An 18139-nucleotide genomic window follows, 5' to 3' on the forward strand; every position below is an offset into this window, starting at 1 on the left:
TCAAGTTAACTTTTGCCAGTTCTACACTTTGCAATCTCAGAGCTGTCTTCACTAAGACGTTCTTTTTTGACCCCCATTCCTCATATTTGCAGTTACTCCTACTGTCCTTTCTGATGTGATTATTCAGTCAGTTTGATTTGGAACTCCCTCATAATTTTTTTCCCTTTTGACTGGAGTGCACATTTTACAAAATCTTTGCATCTTTGAGCTAAGAGAACTTCCAGCCAGCTTTGCTTTTGATATTCTGAGCTCCCCAGCCTAGATGACTTCAGTAACCAGCCTGGTAGTGTGCCCCTTTGGAATGTAGAACCTCTGTGCAGAGTAGTCACCAAAAGCAGCTTGGTTATGTCCACAAAATGCTGTCCTTCAGCTAACACTTTTTTTCTGCTAAGAATTCTTTTCAGCAGAAAAACTAGCCTGTGCAGAAACACCTTACTAATGTGCTGTATTGCTACTAATCATCCTATTAGTACTTTTGTCCCACTCTGCACTGTGCTGGGATGACATGTTTAGTTTCAGACTTATATCCTCATTTAGTATAAATAAAATTAGTCTGCTGTTGTTCATCCAGGACTCCTTTCTAGAACCTCAGTATTTACCAAAGTAAAGTCTAAAATAAACCCCATTTTATTGGTTTAGTGACTACTTGGTAATAAATGATCTGTGTTCCTAATTCAGAGTGTGTAATTGTCACTTGGGAAGCATGTGCTTTCCAAGCTATATTTAAGAAACTAGAGACCCACTGGGGTATTTATCTTTTTGATAACAGAGGTCTTTAGTCACTTCCAAACTCAATATTCCTCTCTAACCTAACTTTATTTTCTCTGTCGTGCTATGATGCTCAGTCAGAGAACATTGTCAGAAGGTTCACTCAAATTTAGGAGTAGAGTGACCATGAGAATAGAGCCCTCAGGCATACAAAGCAGTTTAAAAAAATGTGCTCTTTTCTCACTGGAATAAACAAAAGTATCTGCACGATTTTTTGCAGCAGCTGTTTAACTTTAGCAAAAACCTTCCAGCTTTTCAGCCTTTGGGCCAAGTAACACAAGATGTCTCTGTTTAGGTTGCTAATCCAGCACCTCAGTTATCATTTATGATGGGTCCCTGCCTTTCTAGCTTGTGTCTTAAGGCACTGCACTGCTAAAAGGAGTTAAAGTGCTTGGCAATAATTTTAGAGATTCATATTTGAAAAGATTGGCTGAAGTATTATCCACAAAATCTAGCCAGAGCCCTGCTGCCTCACTTTCACAAACACTGAAGTGAGACAAATGATGCTTTCCAAAGTGAGCAAACACTGTACCCTTACCTTCTCCTAGCTGCAGAGCAGGGTCCATGAGCTCCATCATATACTCCACATTCAGAAGGACTTCAGTCAAGTTGCTGCGGGCCAACACGTACATGAGCACAGGGAGGAAGTCATCTGCACCATAGGGCTTCCCTGAGAAAAGATAAACACAGTGTGGTCCCAATAACAGCAAAAAATTATGCTCCCACACAACAGTGTCAGATTCTCACACAGTGAGTCCTTTGCAGGCTTCAGCTTACGTTACCTGAGGAGTTACAGCTCAAAAGCACCAGCAAAAATGCTGAAACCAGAAACTTAGGTCACTTAAAAAGTAAGTAAACTTTCTTCAAGCTCAAAATAGGATCTTGAAAATTAACTGAAGAAATATAAACTTAGCTTCAAAACAAACAACTGGCAGTTTTTGAAGAGTGCAAAGGCTTCCAGCTTGTCCCTTTGATTTGATACTGACATCAAGACTGCAGTTCAGGTTGGCAATATTAGTAGGGAAATTGTCTACATGCATTAGGGGTATTTATTCTCTTAGACTTACTCTATGTGTGATACAAAAAAACCCCAGAAAATAGTATTTGAGACAGTGGTTTTAGGACTGGGGACTTCCATGTTCATATCCCATCAGAAGGCAAAACGTCACACTACATGATCCTAATTAAAACAGTCACCCAAAAGCTAGGATCCAAGAGGAATAATCTTTCTAACTATGCTGTCTAGCTAGGAAAACAGAAAGATTTTTATACTGTACTTTAACCTAGTTTTTGAAATTGGTGTACAGCAGATGCTCAGTATTTCTTGTGCTTAAAACATTCGTATCAGCTAAGTTAACAAAGTGATCTGATAGACAATCTGTAGTTGTTTGGGATCTCTAAGGACAAAAAAAGAGCATACTAAGTCACAATTATAAATAATTACTACTTAAAATAGAATCCAAACTGAAGCTTTCTTGCACAAACCACAAAGCACTCAAGGATAACTTTTTTCATTTGAAAGATACTTTCACTTTCAACCAACATGTCATAAAGTCATCATGGAAAACCCACAATAGCAAGTTTTTTACCAGACCAAACTTCAGAGTTGACCACTCCTCTTAACCCACTCTGTTTTCCTTCTGAATGTCCTTCCTCAGGCTTGAGGAGTTTTTTTTCTCACCTGTGCACTTGGATATGTTGGTTTTATGGACTGGGTGTGTCTCACTTGAGAACTGCTTGTCTCAGCTCAAAGAATCAGAGCTACCCTTGATGTAGTTTTGGTGAAATTATGCTCTAGCCATTTTTGGCCCATAACACACATGCTCTTCCATGGTAGGGCATACATTCCTATTTCTCAAATGTTCCCACTGGCTTATTTCAAATATTTGCCATGAGTCAGATTTCTTTTTTTGCCATTCATAGCTGACGCAGATTCTCCACCAGCAAAGAAAGACATTTTTCTGAAGCCTCAAATAAACATGAGCTTAGCCCCTGATTTAAAAAAAAAAAGTGTGGCTTTGAAATAAACCCAGTAATACATCTAGTGAACAGAGAGTTGATCCATTTAAAACAAAGAGTTAGAGAATGAGAGATCATCAGGGCAGTAATTCAGTCTGTTTCTAAAAGAGCCCACACACGCCACAACAGACTATTTATTTAATGAAAGCTGGATTAACGCTTTCAATTCTGATTGCTTTGTTATGGTTGTCTTTAGTTAAAAGACACAGCTTTTGGTCTTCAACGAAACTGTAAATGGGCTTCATTGTTCCATTAACATCTGTATGGACATTTTTTTGTCTGTTCTCTCAGTTTATGTCTCTGTGTAAGCTTTAGATCTGTGAAGGGTCTAATTCATTACTGTCATATACATTACCTTAATGCAATCAGATTAGTATTACAGATGCTTAATATTTGCCAGGGGAAAAAAAAAAAAAAGAAAAAAAGATGACAAAACTGAGACATGAAAATGTAACAAAATCTTCGCAGCAAAAAGCCCTATTCTTCTTTTTCTCCTAGTACACCAGAAGCCAACAGTTAGTTCTAATTCAGACTACCATAAAGGAATACAAAATACCAAAGATTTGTTAGGCTCATTTTTCCCTTCATTAAAAACTTCTCCTTTGTGATCTAGTAGTTACAGATCAGTGGCATGGATAGAATGATTCTAGTTTCCTTAAGGCCAAGGGATTTCCAGTGCAACACCAGTAGCAGAATTTCCCTACTACTTCTCTTTCATGACTAATTCATATCATTTCTGATAAAGGCATCAAATAAAGCTGCTACTTCACAATATCAATTCTTATTCACTGGAAAAAAAAAACAAAACCAAAACAAACCTGGGTTTTTTGTTTGTTGCTTGGTTGGTTGGTTGCTCGGTTGCTGGCTTTTTGGATGTCACCAAAGCAGATAATGAGCAGAGGACAGACTGACCAACTAATGCAGAATGGAAACAGCAGCTTGGAACTAAACAATTCCATGTCCCCATTTATCACCTTCTGGTGTCTGCAGAAGTGAATTTTAGAGGAAAATTCTCAAGAATGCCTACAGAATCTGTTCCTTTTTTGTTTTCTGAGAAGTGGTTGTATGTACAATCATGCATAAAGACAATTCTTTTTCATGCTGTTTATCTCATTTCTATAAGCTGATTTAACTGCTCTGCCCTCCAGTCCTTGGTATAAACTCTTCTCAACTTTAAGACTTTATAGAAATATTATTGGATTCCCAGCTGTTTATATGCCTTAAATATGAAAAGCTGATCTACAGAGTAATAATAAATGCTGAGCAGGGATGACTCAGGTCTGACTGAAATAATGGGAAGAACACATGTTCCATGTGCTGTATGCTCACAACCTGTGCAAATTACTAGACACCACGTTAATCCACCTGTGGCTATATGTCACCCAATTTTAAATACCCACATCCGTAGCAAAAGCTGAAGTCAGCAGGAGCAGAATGTGTCAACAAGGGAAAAGCAAAACTAATCACCAGTGATCTATCTCTGACTCCATTTTGTGGTTTTTTGTGTTGCTGCAAACCTCCAGTGTGGCCAAGGGCAGGCCAGGCACGGTATATTGCACCTTGTAGGCATCTCAACAGCTTCCCTCCACTGAGTGCTCATGGAGCCAAGGAGAAGTGCCTGAGAGAGCAGGACTCTGATTCTCCCCTGTTCTCCTGGCCCCTCCAGGTACAGGGACTAACTTTGATACGTGTAGCCATCAGTCCAAACATGGCCCTGAGGTGCTCCGTATCTCAGTCCATCCATGGGGAAAATAGGTGCTGTCAGCAACTCAAATATGTGCAGAAACAGGAGTCTGCAAAGACAGATGAAACAATGCCTATGAAACAAGATACCTGAGAGGTTGTTTCAGCATTGTATAACCCTCGTGGTTCCTGTGCAACTAACTAGTGTCCATCTGGGAGCTGCAGCAGAGGTATTCTCTGCAGGCTGCTGCCTCCTCAGATCTCCTTTCAAGCTGAGCCTGAGCCAAATTCCTAGACCTGTATGGCTTGCTCCATCTGTGTTCTTTCACAGAGGAGAATTTTTGCAGCTGACAGAGTTAAATCTTGCTCTGACCCTGGCACTGCTCTCAGTGACTGTGAGACTGAGCTTGCCTGTTCAAGGTGGTGGTGTCCTACTCCAGATACGACTTGCTTGCTTTATTTCCCCTTCTTCCCTGCAGGGCTAGGAAACATTTATTTCATAAATATCTCTAAGAAGCTTAAAATAAGCCTTCTCTTCTGCCACAAACTCATCCTATTATGTTTATAGCAAAGCAAGTACAACGTCAGCTCCTGGCTGGGATGCAGCACTTGAATAGATGAGTATTAATTAAATACATGATTTAAAGCAACTGGAATTCTGCCCAAGCCTCCATAAAGAAATTACAGCCTATTTTAACACATTCATGCATTTCTTTTCTCTCTGGGTATATTCTGAAAACCAGCAGATAGGGATGATGCCCTGTACCTTGCTCTAATATTTTACAAACATTAGCTTGATGTCTGGAAGCAGATCTCCACAAAATATGAATTTTAGCCTCAATTTGAAGTTGGGAAACCAGAGGTGCAGGAAGGCTAACTGGGATTTGTTCAAGATCATAAGAAAAGATTGTGACTTTCCTTCCACACACTAGCATTTGCTGTCTCTTGTCTATCCTATACTACTTTCAGCAAGGTTTAATTTGTGATATAGTGAATTTAGTGAGTTAATAGATGCAGGTGGCATGAATTCACTTCAAAATGTATGGTTTAGAGATCAGAGGAATTCAGTCCCCATGAAAAATTTGAACTGGCTCTTTGATTCAAATGTAGAAATTGTGCTAGGTGGCAGAAACCCCAAAATCTCTAGTCCATCAGTCTTTGTTAAAAGTAACTTAAATACAATATCCTCTTCCAAAAGATATCAAAGTAAACCTGTTATGTATAGCTTTATTTTCCTTCTCAGAAGTGAGATATGATAATAAGCAATGTAATGGGATTGCTCTGACAGCTTTAGGAGCTTCTAGCATGGGCTCTTCACTGGCTGCTGAAGTATTGGACTCCAGTTTCCTTTCTACAAGCTCAGCTATCCCACTAAAGACGCAGCTTTGCTTTTGCCAGCTGCAGAGCCTTATAGGAGTTATTAGGGCAGTTAATATCTGGCTGCTCAGTTCTGTGGGGGTGACAAACTTCATTCTAAAAGCCAAGGAAGAGAAATATTCCAATGGAATATATGTCCTATCTATCCTCTTTTTCCAAAAGCAGACTATGCACATTATCCATGTAAAACTATGCAATAGAAATTATTGGCAGATGTTTTGATCACCTAGCCAATTCCATAACTAGTACAAACTATAGTTTTGAACTATATAGTCCAGCCGCCTGTGCAGTTCAAAGATAGTCCAAAAGTGAAGCTTCATAATCTTAGGTAGCTCACAAGTTAGAAATGTTGCAGTAAGAAAATTGTGCCTCCATTCTTCTTCAATCTTCTTTGAAAGCAGTCTGCCCATCTTTCAAACTTCCAGCCTAAACTTAGAACTTTTCCATCCCTGATCTTCCTCACTCATGGACTGACCAAATTTGGCCTGTTTGTCTCACAGACTGTCTCCATAAACCAATGCTTATTGCTGCTTTATTTTCCATCAGTTCTCTTCCACAGTGGCAGCTCCCAGGCAGGACAAGGCTGGGTGACCCAGGCACAACACTGCCAGTACACATCACCTGTATTGCAGATTTGCATTGTTTCTCACTCTACAGGTGTCACTTGTGTTTTTGATGACAGGCAGAGATTCTCATTCTACCCATATCACACAATATACCTTTAATCTTTTGCCTGAGTAAAGGTGTTTCTGTCAGACACATAATAAGCATTTTTTTTCTACATGACATTACTGTGTTTCCACATAAATTGGCTATGTGCCCAGCTGTCCCTGTGTATATTGCAGCATCCCTTCCAAATGTAAGACCTCCATGATTCCTGCCTCTTATTTTTTCTAGTGCTAAAAAGAAATGCCAGCCATTTTGTGGAGCGTGGGTTTCCAAACTCTATTTTTTAAAACGCATTTTATTCTTACTAATCATTTCTAGTATTTTTAGCGGGCAGGTGACATATTTTCAGATTGTCGGTTATATTCTTGGAGGCATATGTTTCAGTTATTTCAGTTTGCATGGAAGCTGGAGAAGCTCAGTGAGACACCTCACTACTGTCATAATTGTGCCTTTGGTGAGGATTCACTTACTAATATCACTGCCTACATAGTACATATGAGTATCTGAACCAGGGCCGCTTAATTTCTTTGATAGCCAGTAATGAATTAATCAATATTGTCACTGGAGTGTGCCTTGAGTCATCTTGCTCTGAAGCAGAAACTGATATGCAGCCAGATGAATCATCTTGACTCCACAGACTGACTCTACAGTGTGTGTGATGGGAAGCTGGGCATGGTACCCCTCTGTGGCCACCTACAGCAAGATGTAGCCAGAGATTGGTCCTGCTTCAACTCTATCATGGAGCTGTGCTCAGTGGTCTCTTGAGAGAAAGGTTTATGACTAAGACTGTGAAGTTGCCTTCCTGATTCCTTGTGATGAATCACTTCCACAAGCTGATTGCCTTCATCTTGAGGAAGAAATGCTGGTTGAATCCAGTTCAGGGTCTGACCCATTCAGTTCGTAGTCTTAAGTATCAGGAATTTCAACCACAGCCAATTTATCAGGGAGATTTTGTCATGTAATATGAATTGTAATCAAACCAAAGATCTCCTCCTTTCTTAAAATGTCTTGATATACATGGAGTCAGTCAAGGCAGATTTTAAAGTTTTATGACTCTTTCAGCATGGCAAAGATGGGCACCACCCCAGGTACAGATGTTCCTGAATATGCCTGTCCTTAGTTTTAAAGGAAACTTTGTACCTCTTGGGGCATCCTGGCCAAACCTTGAGTGATGTACATGGGTCTCAAAATGTTAAAAAAATTTGTATTTTCATATGTGTCGGAGGAGAACAGGTGCTTCATTACGTGCTGTTGGCATTTTGCTTTGAGAAATGAAACCATATTCTTAGGTCAGCTTATCCTATGGCCAGCCTAAAGTGAATAAAATCTAGTCTGAGCTGACAAATTGCAAATTAAGTCAGACAACACAAGGAGTTTCCATGTTATTGAACAGATAATGCTTCTGACAGAGGTAGACTGATTTTGGTCCTGTAGCAGAGGGAATTATTTGTTTTCTGTTTCACTTGCTCTACTCTTGGAAAAGGAGGGACCTTTCTAATTGACCAGTTAGGAAAAGGAGCAAAAAGGAGAAGAAGCTATTGCACAGGAAGCTGAGCATAGCCTCTGCTCTTCCTGTGTGAAGAACATTGTGCTGCCTCATGGCTGGCTAAAAGCAAAAGGGGCCCTGTGCTGTTGCTCTTGAGATGGGCAGAGAACAGAAGGAGAATTCCCACCTGCTGAAATCTGCTCTGAGCACCCCACAGCACACTCTTCTGCATGCCACCTGCTGCAATTCCCTGTCAGAAAAATATTCCAGGTTGCTGAAATATTTCAGGTTCCAGTCTTTGCCACTGGAAAATGAAAGTGGTCTGGGTTCAGTTCATTCTGTGGAAGAGGTTTCACACATTTTGCATCTAACTCTACAGGGCATTTCACTCAATTACTCTCCAAGTCTGCTGTTTTCCAGGAGTTAGATACAGCATTCTTCTCCCCTTAGCTTCTTCTTCAGGTCTGAATTCAATGGGGTACATTTCTATAATTCCAGGCCAGTTTTCTTCTGGCCAAGCCCTGATATGCATCACTGATCATGTATAAGGGAGAGGGAACTCAATATAAGGCAGAGGGAACTGGATGCACGGGGGTGAAATCAGCTTCCAACCTACACCCTGCTGAGTAGTACTCAGCATGAGAAAACAGCTCAACTGGCTGAAATGCACTGCTTTGGTTAGCGTAGCAAACCACACTGAAACCATCTAATTTCATGAATATCAATATTTTTAACATGAAGGGGTTTTGTAATTATTTCCCTGACTCCTCATTTCTGTTACAGAAAGTGACACGACAGTATTTCCTTCAACAGAGAAATTCCAGCCCTGAGCTAACTAAGGTGTGATGTGTACGTAACATACCACCAGCATCAGAAGGAGACCATGTGGGTTTCAATGAGGCTTGCAAGTCCTTGATCTAACCCAAATTTATTCTCAAACTTCACACTGCTGTTTTAACAAAATTACAGCAAATTCCCCTACATATGTCTAAATCTCATAATACCTGAAGACAGTGAGAGGTCCTTTCCACCCTGTAGCTAAGGCTCAGCCCTGGGGTGGTTTCTTGCTCTGCTGTTAATGTGTCTAGACTGGTCGCTGAACCTTGCTGCTTACTATCCAAGAGATCACCTTGAGGTGAGGCTCAGCAGGGACATAACAATCCCTGTATGAATGCTCCAAGGCTGTTGCCAGTACAAAATAAAGCAGAAGAGCTAAAAGCACCTTTGGTGACTGTGAGCTCTTGAACAACCACAGGTTATTGCAAGTTAATACCTGGCTTCTCTCCAGATTCAGGCATGGCTGGTCATCCGCTCACATTATACAAGAGAAGCTCTTAAACTGGCAAGGCAAATTGCTGGAGGAAGGGACTTGCTGGTCTATCTGCAAAGATGCATCCTGTCTGCAAGCCAAGGGTTTAATTTCTGCATTAGTGGTTGGCCTGAGGCCCATGTTATGTTTATACTCAGAGCACATACTGCCTCGCACAGAATTTTAGAATTTACTGGAGCATCAGGAATTAGTAACAAACTACTAGCACTCTGCATCTCCTCCTCAGTTTAGGCAAAACTCAGTAAAGGCCAAATCAAGAGCCTTTTACCAGAGACCCATTCCTAGAATTTACCATTACTCCGCAGCAAGCTGGGACAGAGCCCTGAGGATATTTGGAGAGCTGTGTGAAGACCTGTGCAAAAAGGATATTATCCATAAAACACACACAGGTAACTAGTTTTTGGACTTATGGAGCTTAAAGTTAACCAGGTAACATCCAGTCATTAGTGCAGAGAACTTCACTAACCATTCAATTCTGAGCACAACCTGTGGCCATCTGATAGCAAACACATCAGCCATCACTGCTACCACCAATGTGAATATTGCCATGCCAGCTGTATCATAAACGCTGTTCCTTTGATACAAGGAGAAAGACCCATGGTGGATGCCATTGCAGCAGGAGTCCTGTACCTGGATTTCCCTGAGCCATGGAGTCATAGATGAGTTTGCAGGTCTTCAGCAAGATGGCAATTTTCTTTTCTGGAGAGTAGGTCTTGTGCATGCTCGTGAACTTGTGAAGGATCTTTTCCAGCACAGCAGTTTCAGGCACACTGGTTGTGACACCCAGGTCAGTGGTAGTTGTGTTTTGTATCACAAGTTGGTTCTCTTTCAGCTGCTGTAAAGATCCATCTTTGCTGTGTATTTCTTTTAAGGAAGAATTAATGGCTTCCTTTAAAGGTTTCAGGACACATTTGTACAAAGCTGTCTCAGCAATCACTTCTGCATAGAGAAGGAAGAACACAAAAACATATAATAAATAAGCAATACAGTAGTACAGGTGCAAGTAAAAGTCCTAAGGAAGCATGAGGTTGGTTATTCAAACACTACTACATAGCTGTGAGAAGGGAACAGAAATCACATCCCAGAAAGTAAACATTTCATTACCAACACTATCCAGAAGTCCTAGATGGGCTTGAGATGAACATCAGTGTGTGGTCTCTGTCACTGGAGCTGTAGGAGACTCCTGCTACCAGCAGTCCCTGCTCTCTTTGCCTGACTCCTGGCTGACCAGCATGGCATTGCCGGGCAGCAGGAAAGCCAGCTCTGGGGAAAGAAGAGGAATCTCACCTAACTGTGATTTTTTTTCACAGCTCTGCCCTTACAGATGCCCAGATGCAATTCATCTCATGTTCCTTCTGACCTCTCCTTCTGACTTGTTCGAGATATTCACTTTGGGATGCAATTAATTGCACCCTCAAAGCACCCCTTTCTTTCCTCAAAGCAGCTGCATGCACCAGCTCAAAGACAGAAACCAATATCTGGTCAGAAGTTTCTCATTGTTGCTGCTCAAGGGACTCTAAATTACTGATCCTATTAGACACCTCTTATGCCACCTGTGGAGGAGGAAATAGTATGAGTGGGTGGAATTTGCTTAATGTTTGGCTGAAGATGAAAGGACACATAAGAGACTGTGAGGAAGCCTGTTGTCTGACTCCTAGAAACCAGAGGCAGAGCTAGAGGAACTGCAAGAGATTCTCTTGTTGCAGAGGCAAAAAGGTCATTGGCAAAAGGGTTCATCTGCTCAGGCAGTGGGGAATGAACCAGTGTCTTACTCAGGCAGTAATATTTATGTATTCAAAATGCAACTATTTTAAAGAATCCAGAGAGCCAATCAGCCTGAAGCAGGGCAAATTCAAGTGGTAAATCCTCCAGTGGGAATCCTTGTTCTCCACAGAAGAAGACAGCCCTGTCAAGGTTGACTGGGCTACATCATCCTGTTAAGGAACTGTCAGTGAACAGGGTTAGATACAGGGTCAAAAGGCATGTCCGTGGGAAGGTGGTGGGATACTTGCACACATACAGCTCTACCAAGCAGAGCAAGGACACTTCTTTCCTCCCCCTTTTCACTTTCACTAATCAAGATTCAAGACAGACTTGTCTGTGCTGCCCCCACACTCCCCACCTTGAAGAAAGAGGTTATTAGGACAAAGATTGAAGGTGTTACACAAGATGCATGAGAAGTGAAACTGCAGGTTCCCTCTCTATGCTATGGCAGGGGCTGGCTGCAGGTCTGGTCTGCTGGGGACCTGCAGGATCACACTCAGCCTTTGCTGGGGGGGAAGGAAATCAGCAGAGCCTGCTGAGACTGACACTGGACAGTCTTTTACTCTTGGCTCACCACTTAGCTTAGTCCCACCTAATACTGGAGCTGCAGGATCTCCTGGAATCCCTGGTCACTCCTGTGGTTCACTCCATATTCTGGGTCTTCCAGCTCCCAGCTTGTTTTAAGCCAACTTAAGGATCCACAAGTAGCTCTGCACTGGTTTTCAGGTCCTCAAGAAACAGTTTGAAGCTTTCAAAGGACAATGTGTGCATGTGCATGCACGCTTGTTCTGGTTGGAAAGCTTTCACTGGGATGAAAAGTCCTACAGGTCTTTTTATGTTCTCTCATGGATATACATTAAACAGACCAGTCCAATCCTTAGCAAGGAAAGAAGTAGCACATTATTCCCTCACAGGATATGAATGAGAATCAATGAAACACTTTGTAAACAGTTAAAAATAATATTTTTTTCTCCCCAAAGGCAAATTATACCTATGGCAAAGAGGTGAACGCTTTTGGAGCTGGCAGTAGTCTTGCAACAGACATTTATTCTGTACCTTTGAGGTCTGAGGAGCACAAAGAGGAATCAAGTGATTCCTCCAACCTGCCACTCAGAGTCCTTCTAGTCTAGTCCCTCCCTGTGACAGTGATTGACCTCTAAGGTGTATGCCTCATGCAGGGATTTCTCCATCCTTGTAGCAAAGCAGCAGATGTGGAAGGCCACAGGAATGCAGCTGTGAAGGGGAAAGTTTGCCTTTTGTGTTTCCAGTGAATTCTTCTCTGTGTGCAAACCTACACACACACACACATATATACACATACATAAACACACGCACACACACACATATATATATATACACACATACGTGTATGTCTCTCATACACACAAACACGTCTCTTTTGCTGAAACTCTTCCCTTTAAAACATTCATAAAGGGATTTTTCCCCTCATTGGTATCCAGATTTTTGAGCTGTTCCTCCAAGTGCTGGCAAACACAGTGCAGACTTCAATTTATGCTGCTCGAGTTTTAGGAGATGGTTTATAATTCTGTAAAGCAGAGCCTGTGTCTGGATAATTCTTTCTCCCTCCTCACTTTCCTAAACCATGCCCAAGGATGAATAAACCACAGGTACCTACCTAACTGTTCCTCGGTGTAGGAGGCTGGGTCTATCAGAGATTTCAACTCAGTGCTCTGCACTAAGTAACTCTTCAGCTGCGTCATCATCAGCCGGATCTCTTGTAGCATCTCTGTGCTGGAGCTCTGCTTTGCCATCGTCTCTAAACTGTACACTCTGTAGTCCCGCACCAGGTTGCCAAAGTATGACTCCTTGTCCTGTGCCAGCTCCACTATCTTCTTCTGCAGCTTCCTGTCACTAGACAAAAAGACTGTGAAGACGTTGGACAGGTTCACCAAGGACAGCCTGTTTTTGGCCTTGGCCAAGATCACGGAGCGTGTCTTTTTACCAGATGAACTACTCAGCATCTCCAGGTCATCCTCTGTGCTGCTGGTGGAGTAGGAGTCTGGCTCGGATGTTGATGCCTGAGCCACAGTGCTGCCTCCCAGGTCCTCCAGGGACAAGTGTGACCCTTCCAGCTCAGATGAGCTGACAGATTTGTGGCCATGTCCCGGTTCAGTCTTGGTGTGTGTGCAAGTGGCACCACCCGTCACTGTAGCTGGGCTGCCCTTGCACACAGCCTGCTCTGTGGCCACGGCCGTCTCTCCCGCTGTTCTTTGCTTCGGCTGGCAGGAGCTGGGGTTCCTTGGTACCTGGGAAATTCTCTTCCTTCTTGGTGGTGGGATAGGAGGCGACTTTCCCTTCTCAGTGGCATTGCTTTGTATCTTAGGCATGTCCTCCTTCTCTGCAGGTTCAGGCTTTGTCTCCTGAAACTGTGATACAGCTTTTTTGGGAACCTCCCCAGGCACCTCTACAGACTTTTTGCACAGCAGTGTTTTATCTCTGCTCTCTCGACTTGTATCTTGGTTTTCTTCTGTTCCTTCCCGTTTCAGTGTTTCACAATTTTCAAGATTACCCACACAGCTCTCCTCTGAGGTCCTCTCACTCAGCCGCCTCCGTGGGGGAGCAGAGGGTTGGGAGCCCTTCTTGGGGCTCCCTGCCAAGGGCACATTGGCCAGGCAGCTCTGCTTCCTTTCTTCTTTATCATCACCGCTCTCAATTTTCATTTCCTCGAAGCTCTTTCCTAGTGGCTTAATAAGTAGCTTGTTTTCTTCACAGGCAGTCATGGGGTCCTGTGGGAGCTTCAGGGAAGATTTCTGAATGAGAGCATGAGAAGGTGGAGGAGGAGGAGGCCGTCGAAGAGACCTCCTTTCAGTAATCATGGTGGCAGGGGGGAGTTCAGTGCTCCCAGAGTGGCCTTTAGGAGAAGATACATCTGGAGGACAAGGATTACTGCACTCTTCTATAAAAATAGGATTCACAAACCACAGCCTGTCATTTCCTATTGACAGCTCAATTTCACATGAGCAGTGGTTTGTGCTACTTGCAAAACACTGGGTAGATCTTAAACTGTCTGCCTGGGCAGTGCTCAAAGCAGTGTCTTTTGCAGGGTGGGATAAGTCCTGCCTTCTGTGGTTTAAGTAGGAATCCCAGAAATCTGTCAAAAAAGAAAAAAAAAAGGACAAATAAAAATGAAAAAAATCTGAGAGAATTTTAGCTGCTAATGATATGTAGAAGATATACTTATGTTAAGATAAATGGCACACAAATTTCAATGTCGAACTTTCAAACCTCTGCACAAAACTGTGTGATGAAGAAAGAGTTACCTCTTTTATGCATATTAAATTCTTCAAGCCAGGGGATAAGCTCAGAAGCTTCAGCAGAATTCTCTCCCCTCTCAGTTTTAGGACTCTTATCTAGTGAAAATTGTTCATGTTGTTCAGCATTTTCAGTACGAACAGGAATGTACAAGTAACAAATGATTGTGAGAAGGGATCAGGAAACAGGATCCAGCAAACCTCGTATGTTCTGACCAAGGAAAATGGATAAACCTCTGAGGGTATTCACTGGATGAGAACTGTATAGATGCCCATAGTTAGGGATAAGGGGAAGATGGGAAATCGTGGAAACACAAGGATGCAGACAACTAAATAAAGATTTCAGCATGCTTGGTCCCTGAAACAGAGCTGACACTGGTGGCATACTTTTCTATGTGGATTTCAGGGGACACAATGGGGCTGCCACACAATGCCTGAACCCTGCCTGGTGCTTGGTGTCATTGCCAAAATCTCACATGCTGGGCCCAAGACAGGATGGATGGAGCTGCACACATATGGGATGACCCTCAGTGCTGAGCATGGGTACAGCTCTCAGGTCAAGAGGTGAGCTAAAAGACAGTCTGTTCCCATCAGGGTAAAATTGCCTATTTAGCTTCTCGCAGCCTAGGCTAGTGTCCATGGCAAATTCAACTTTATAAGCATGTCAGCATGTTATCTTAGGGTGATAGACATTAGAACAGCTTTATTCTCTTACTTCTTACTGTGAGAGGGAGGAGAACAAAGAAGCTTAAACTAGTAGTGCTGCTAGGAACAACAGCACTCTTAACAACAGAATTTGGGAGAAGACATGCAGATGCAACTGCATGTACTAACACCATGCTGCCAACCTCCTCACATCTGAGACTGGCTGGGGTGCCATTTTCCTTAAGCTCTCCAGCTGTACTCGGTATCAGCAAATGCAGGACAGAGGAAGTTGTTTTAAGTCAGAATATAATGCTGTGAAGTCTCATGGGCTGAGGAAATGGTGAGTAAACCAATCTACAGAGGGGAAGTTGATCAGTTTTCTCAGTAGTGGTCAGGATAAGGCACTGTGATGAAAATGCAAAGCTGCACACGGGCTGGGAAGGAACAGATGATGTGGTTCTACCAAGTAACACAGCTACTTCAGAGCAGGCATTTCCCAGCACAGCCACGCTGTCTCACACTGCAGAGAAGGCCGTTTGATCATCTCCCATTGCTGTCCTGGATCTTCCCTTATCTTGCGCTCTGGGAGGAATAATTAAGGAGTTCTTGGATTCTTTGGCATGTCTGTGATGGTATGTGCTCTTTGTGCAGTGCAATTATGTTAATTCTCCTCCTAAAAGAACTTCTGTACCAGTGAGGTCAGGACTGGAGGGCGTGCAGTACATCCTCTATGACAACATACAGAACAGCCAGATCCTTTGTGGAACAATTCAGCTTGCAGATAGACATCTTACTTCTATCCCCTTGAAACACATATTACTTTGAAATAAATATAAAGCAACATATAAGAATTTCAGACAATGCTCTGTTTCTTTCAGAAGTGCCACTTTGGGCAGCACTTAATAGTTTGTGCTCCCATTTGTATCCACAAAATTTTGTTCCGGGAAGCAATAAACAGCATCTGTCAGTAGCTGAGCCTGTTGACTCTAAGACAGCATGGCACTTCAGGAAGCTAACACCATTTCTCAGGAAGACTGCCCACAACAGCAGGTTTTCTTCCATTGTCAGAAACTTGACCAGTATGAAATACACCATGACAAATAAATTTACAAGCCTCACTACTTTTATGACCACCAGCACAGGAGAAAAGGAAGAAGACTACAACCAATATTGTTTTGGTGCTTGTGCTTTAACTAACCTCTTCTTTCAGATGTTGCTGGAAACTGTTGCCTGAATCAAGATAGCCTCTGCTGGCTCAGATTAGACTGAAGGTTGCAGAATCATGATACACTTCCTACATTTTAGACTTATTATAAAAAAGTTTTAGACTTATTATAAAAAATGTCTGGACATGTACGTAAGAGGATGCTTTGACAAATTGGAACATACTCAAAATAGAGGATGCTGAAAGTGTTAGAGGCAAATCTGTTGGTGATATTCAACAAAACTGCCTGAACTGAAACCAGTGGGGTTTACCCATGCTTTCTGGGAGGAAGAGGAGCCAAAAATAGTGAGAGTGCTCTAATAAACATCTCTAGATGAGCTAACTCTTCAATTTTCTCCATTGTTTGCATGTTTTCAACACCTGAAGGAAAACTGAAAAACCAAGGAGCATGAAAGTGGCTTACTGAAGTAGCTGTCTCAAGTGGAGTGTGTTAAATGAAAAGGAATAGAAAGGAGAGCTCCTTTAGTTAACAGAATTGCTTTTCCTATCTGTGACTTTATACATCTCATCTAAAATTTGCTTGTTTGGTGCTGTCACTAAAAATAATGTTCCTTTTGCATGTGATTTGTGTGAGGTGAGAGAACATGTTGGGACGATACATATTTCTCTACCAACTAGAAATCCTGCAAGAGCAAGCAGAAATATCAAAACTCAAAAATATCACACTTTCATCAGCATTGCCCCCACACATCAGAAGGAGAAGTTGCAAAGGTGTTTTCCCTACAGCAGAGATATGAGCCACTTCCAAAGTGTAGAGTTATCCCGAGAGGCTGTGCTGCGCTTCAGCTTACCCAGACTGTAGGGAGCACACCCTGGACAGAGGTAGAGGTTTATGGTCAAAGGGGCAAGTGCCCTTTTTGTCAGCATTCTGCTATGAACATAAAGATCATAAACATCTTCCCCTTACATTCAGACCTCTTTGGCTATTCCAAAGACAATAGTTAATCTATCTTCCAGTTGCATTATGTCTCTGCAAGGCACTGTTGTTCTCACGAGTCCAAGTGAAAATCTGACTGCTTTGAGGGACTTACCTATCCCCAGACTAGAGATAATTTCAAGGTCTTGAAAGCTACTGGCTTCTAATATTGCTTGTGGCAACTTCAGGGTAAAGGGCAGCAAATCCCTGTAGAAACAAACACAATGAAAAAATATCAAAAGGAAAACCCCACAATTGTTAGGAACTCCAGATTTCACTTGGTTTTACTGATTGGATTGGCTCACAATCTCAGCTGTATTCTGTGGCTAGTAAGGAATTATGGACCTTGTGCCAGACTGGGTTGCTCTGATTTCACAAAAGATCACCAGCTTCTGTGGTGAGGCTTCATGCCATAGCACTGACTTAATCACTGTGTCTTGGCTCTGTCCTCTGAAAAGAGCAGGAATGCCTCTCACCTCAGGGAAGGCCACAAGGGTTGAAATATCTTCCCATTAAAAGTGAGGTGCTAAAAATTGTAATTATTTTTATTAGAAAAGCCAATCTTTTTCATGTGGAAAGGATTTGAAGCCCTTTTTCTTTCTGTTTACCCCTCTCTCACTACCCTGCTTCCTCTTTTAAAAGTCTCTGTAAGCAAGGCATGGGCACACAGCAAGGAACAGAGGGATTGGGAGAGGAAAGCCCCACCTGGGGAAGAGTAACCCCTGGGTGAAGGGACAGACAATGAGGAAGTGCTGCATGACACTGAGAAAACACATATCCCTCTAACTCTCTACTCTCAGACTTCTGAGTACTTGGTTTCTGGAAAGATGCTGTACTTCTACTGAAAAAAAAAAAAAGAAGTTTCTCAGAGGATGTTGGCTGGGTTTCACTGAAACACACCCTAAGTCTCAAGCAATTTAACTGAGCCCTTGTTCTGCCACTGAACTGTTCAGGTTTGCCTCTTGCCCAGTGACAATTTGCTAAC

The 18139-nt window shown here is 42.4% G+C and overlaps 1 protein-coding gene across 2 annotated transcripts in view; it reads right to left on the minus strand.

The window, feature by feature from the left end:
- Positions 1–18139, minus strand: part of RIN3 (Ras and Rab interactor 3) — a 66256-nt gene that overhangs the window by 5040 nt on the left and 43077 nt on the right. The window contains exons 5-8 of one of the 2 annotated variants that reach the window (XM_064423538.1): positions 17270–17361; positions 12733–14208; positions 9963–10271; positions 1307–1438 (exon numbers count right to left, since the gene is read on the minus strand). In XM_064423538.1, the coding sequence (XP_064279608.1) occupies positions 1307–1438; positions 9963–10271; positions 12733–14208; positions 17270–17361 (2009 nt within the window). Of the gene's footprint in view, positions 1–1306; positions 1439–9962; positions 10272–12732; positions 14209–15532; positions 15709–17269; positions 17362–18139 lie in introns of those variants that run through there. The other variant, XM_064423539.1, reaches the window with a different exon arrangement.

Source organism: Passer domesticus, chromosome 6, assembly GCF_036417665.1.
Source record: "Passer domesticus isolate bPasDom1 chromosome 6, bPasDom1.hap1, whole genome shotgun sequence".
Lineage (NCBI taxonomy): Eukaryota > Metazoa > Chordata > Aves > Passeriformes > Passeridae > Passer > Passer domesticus.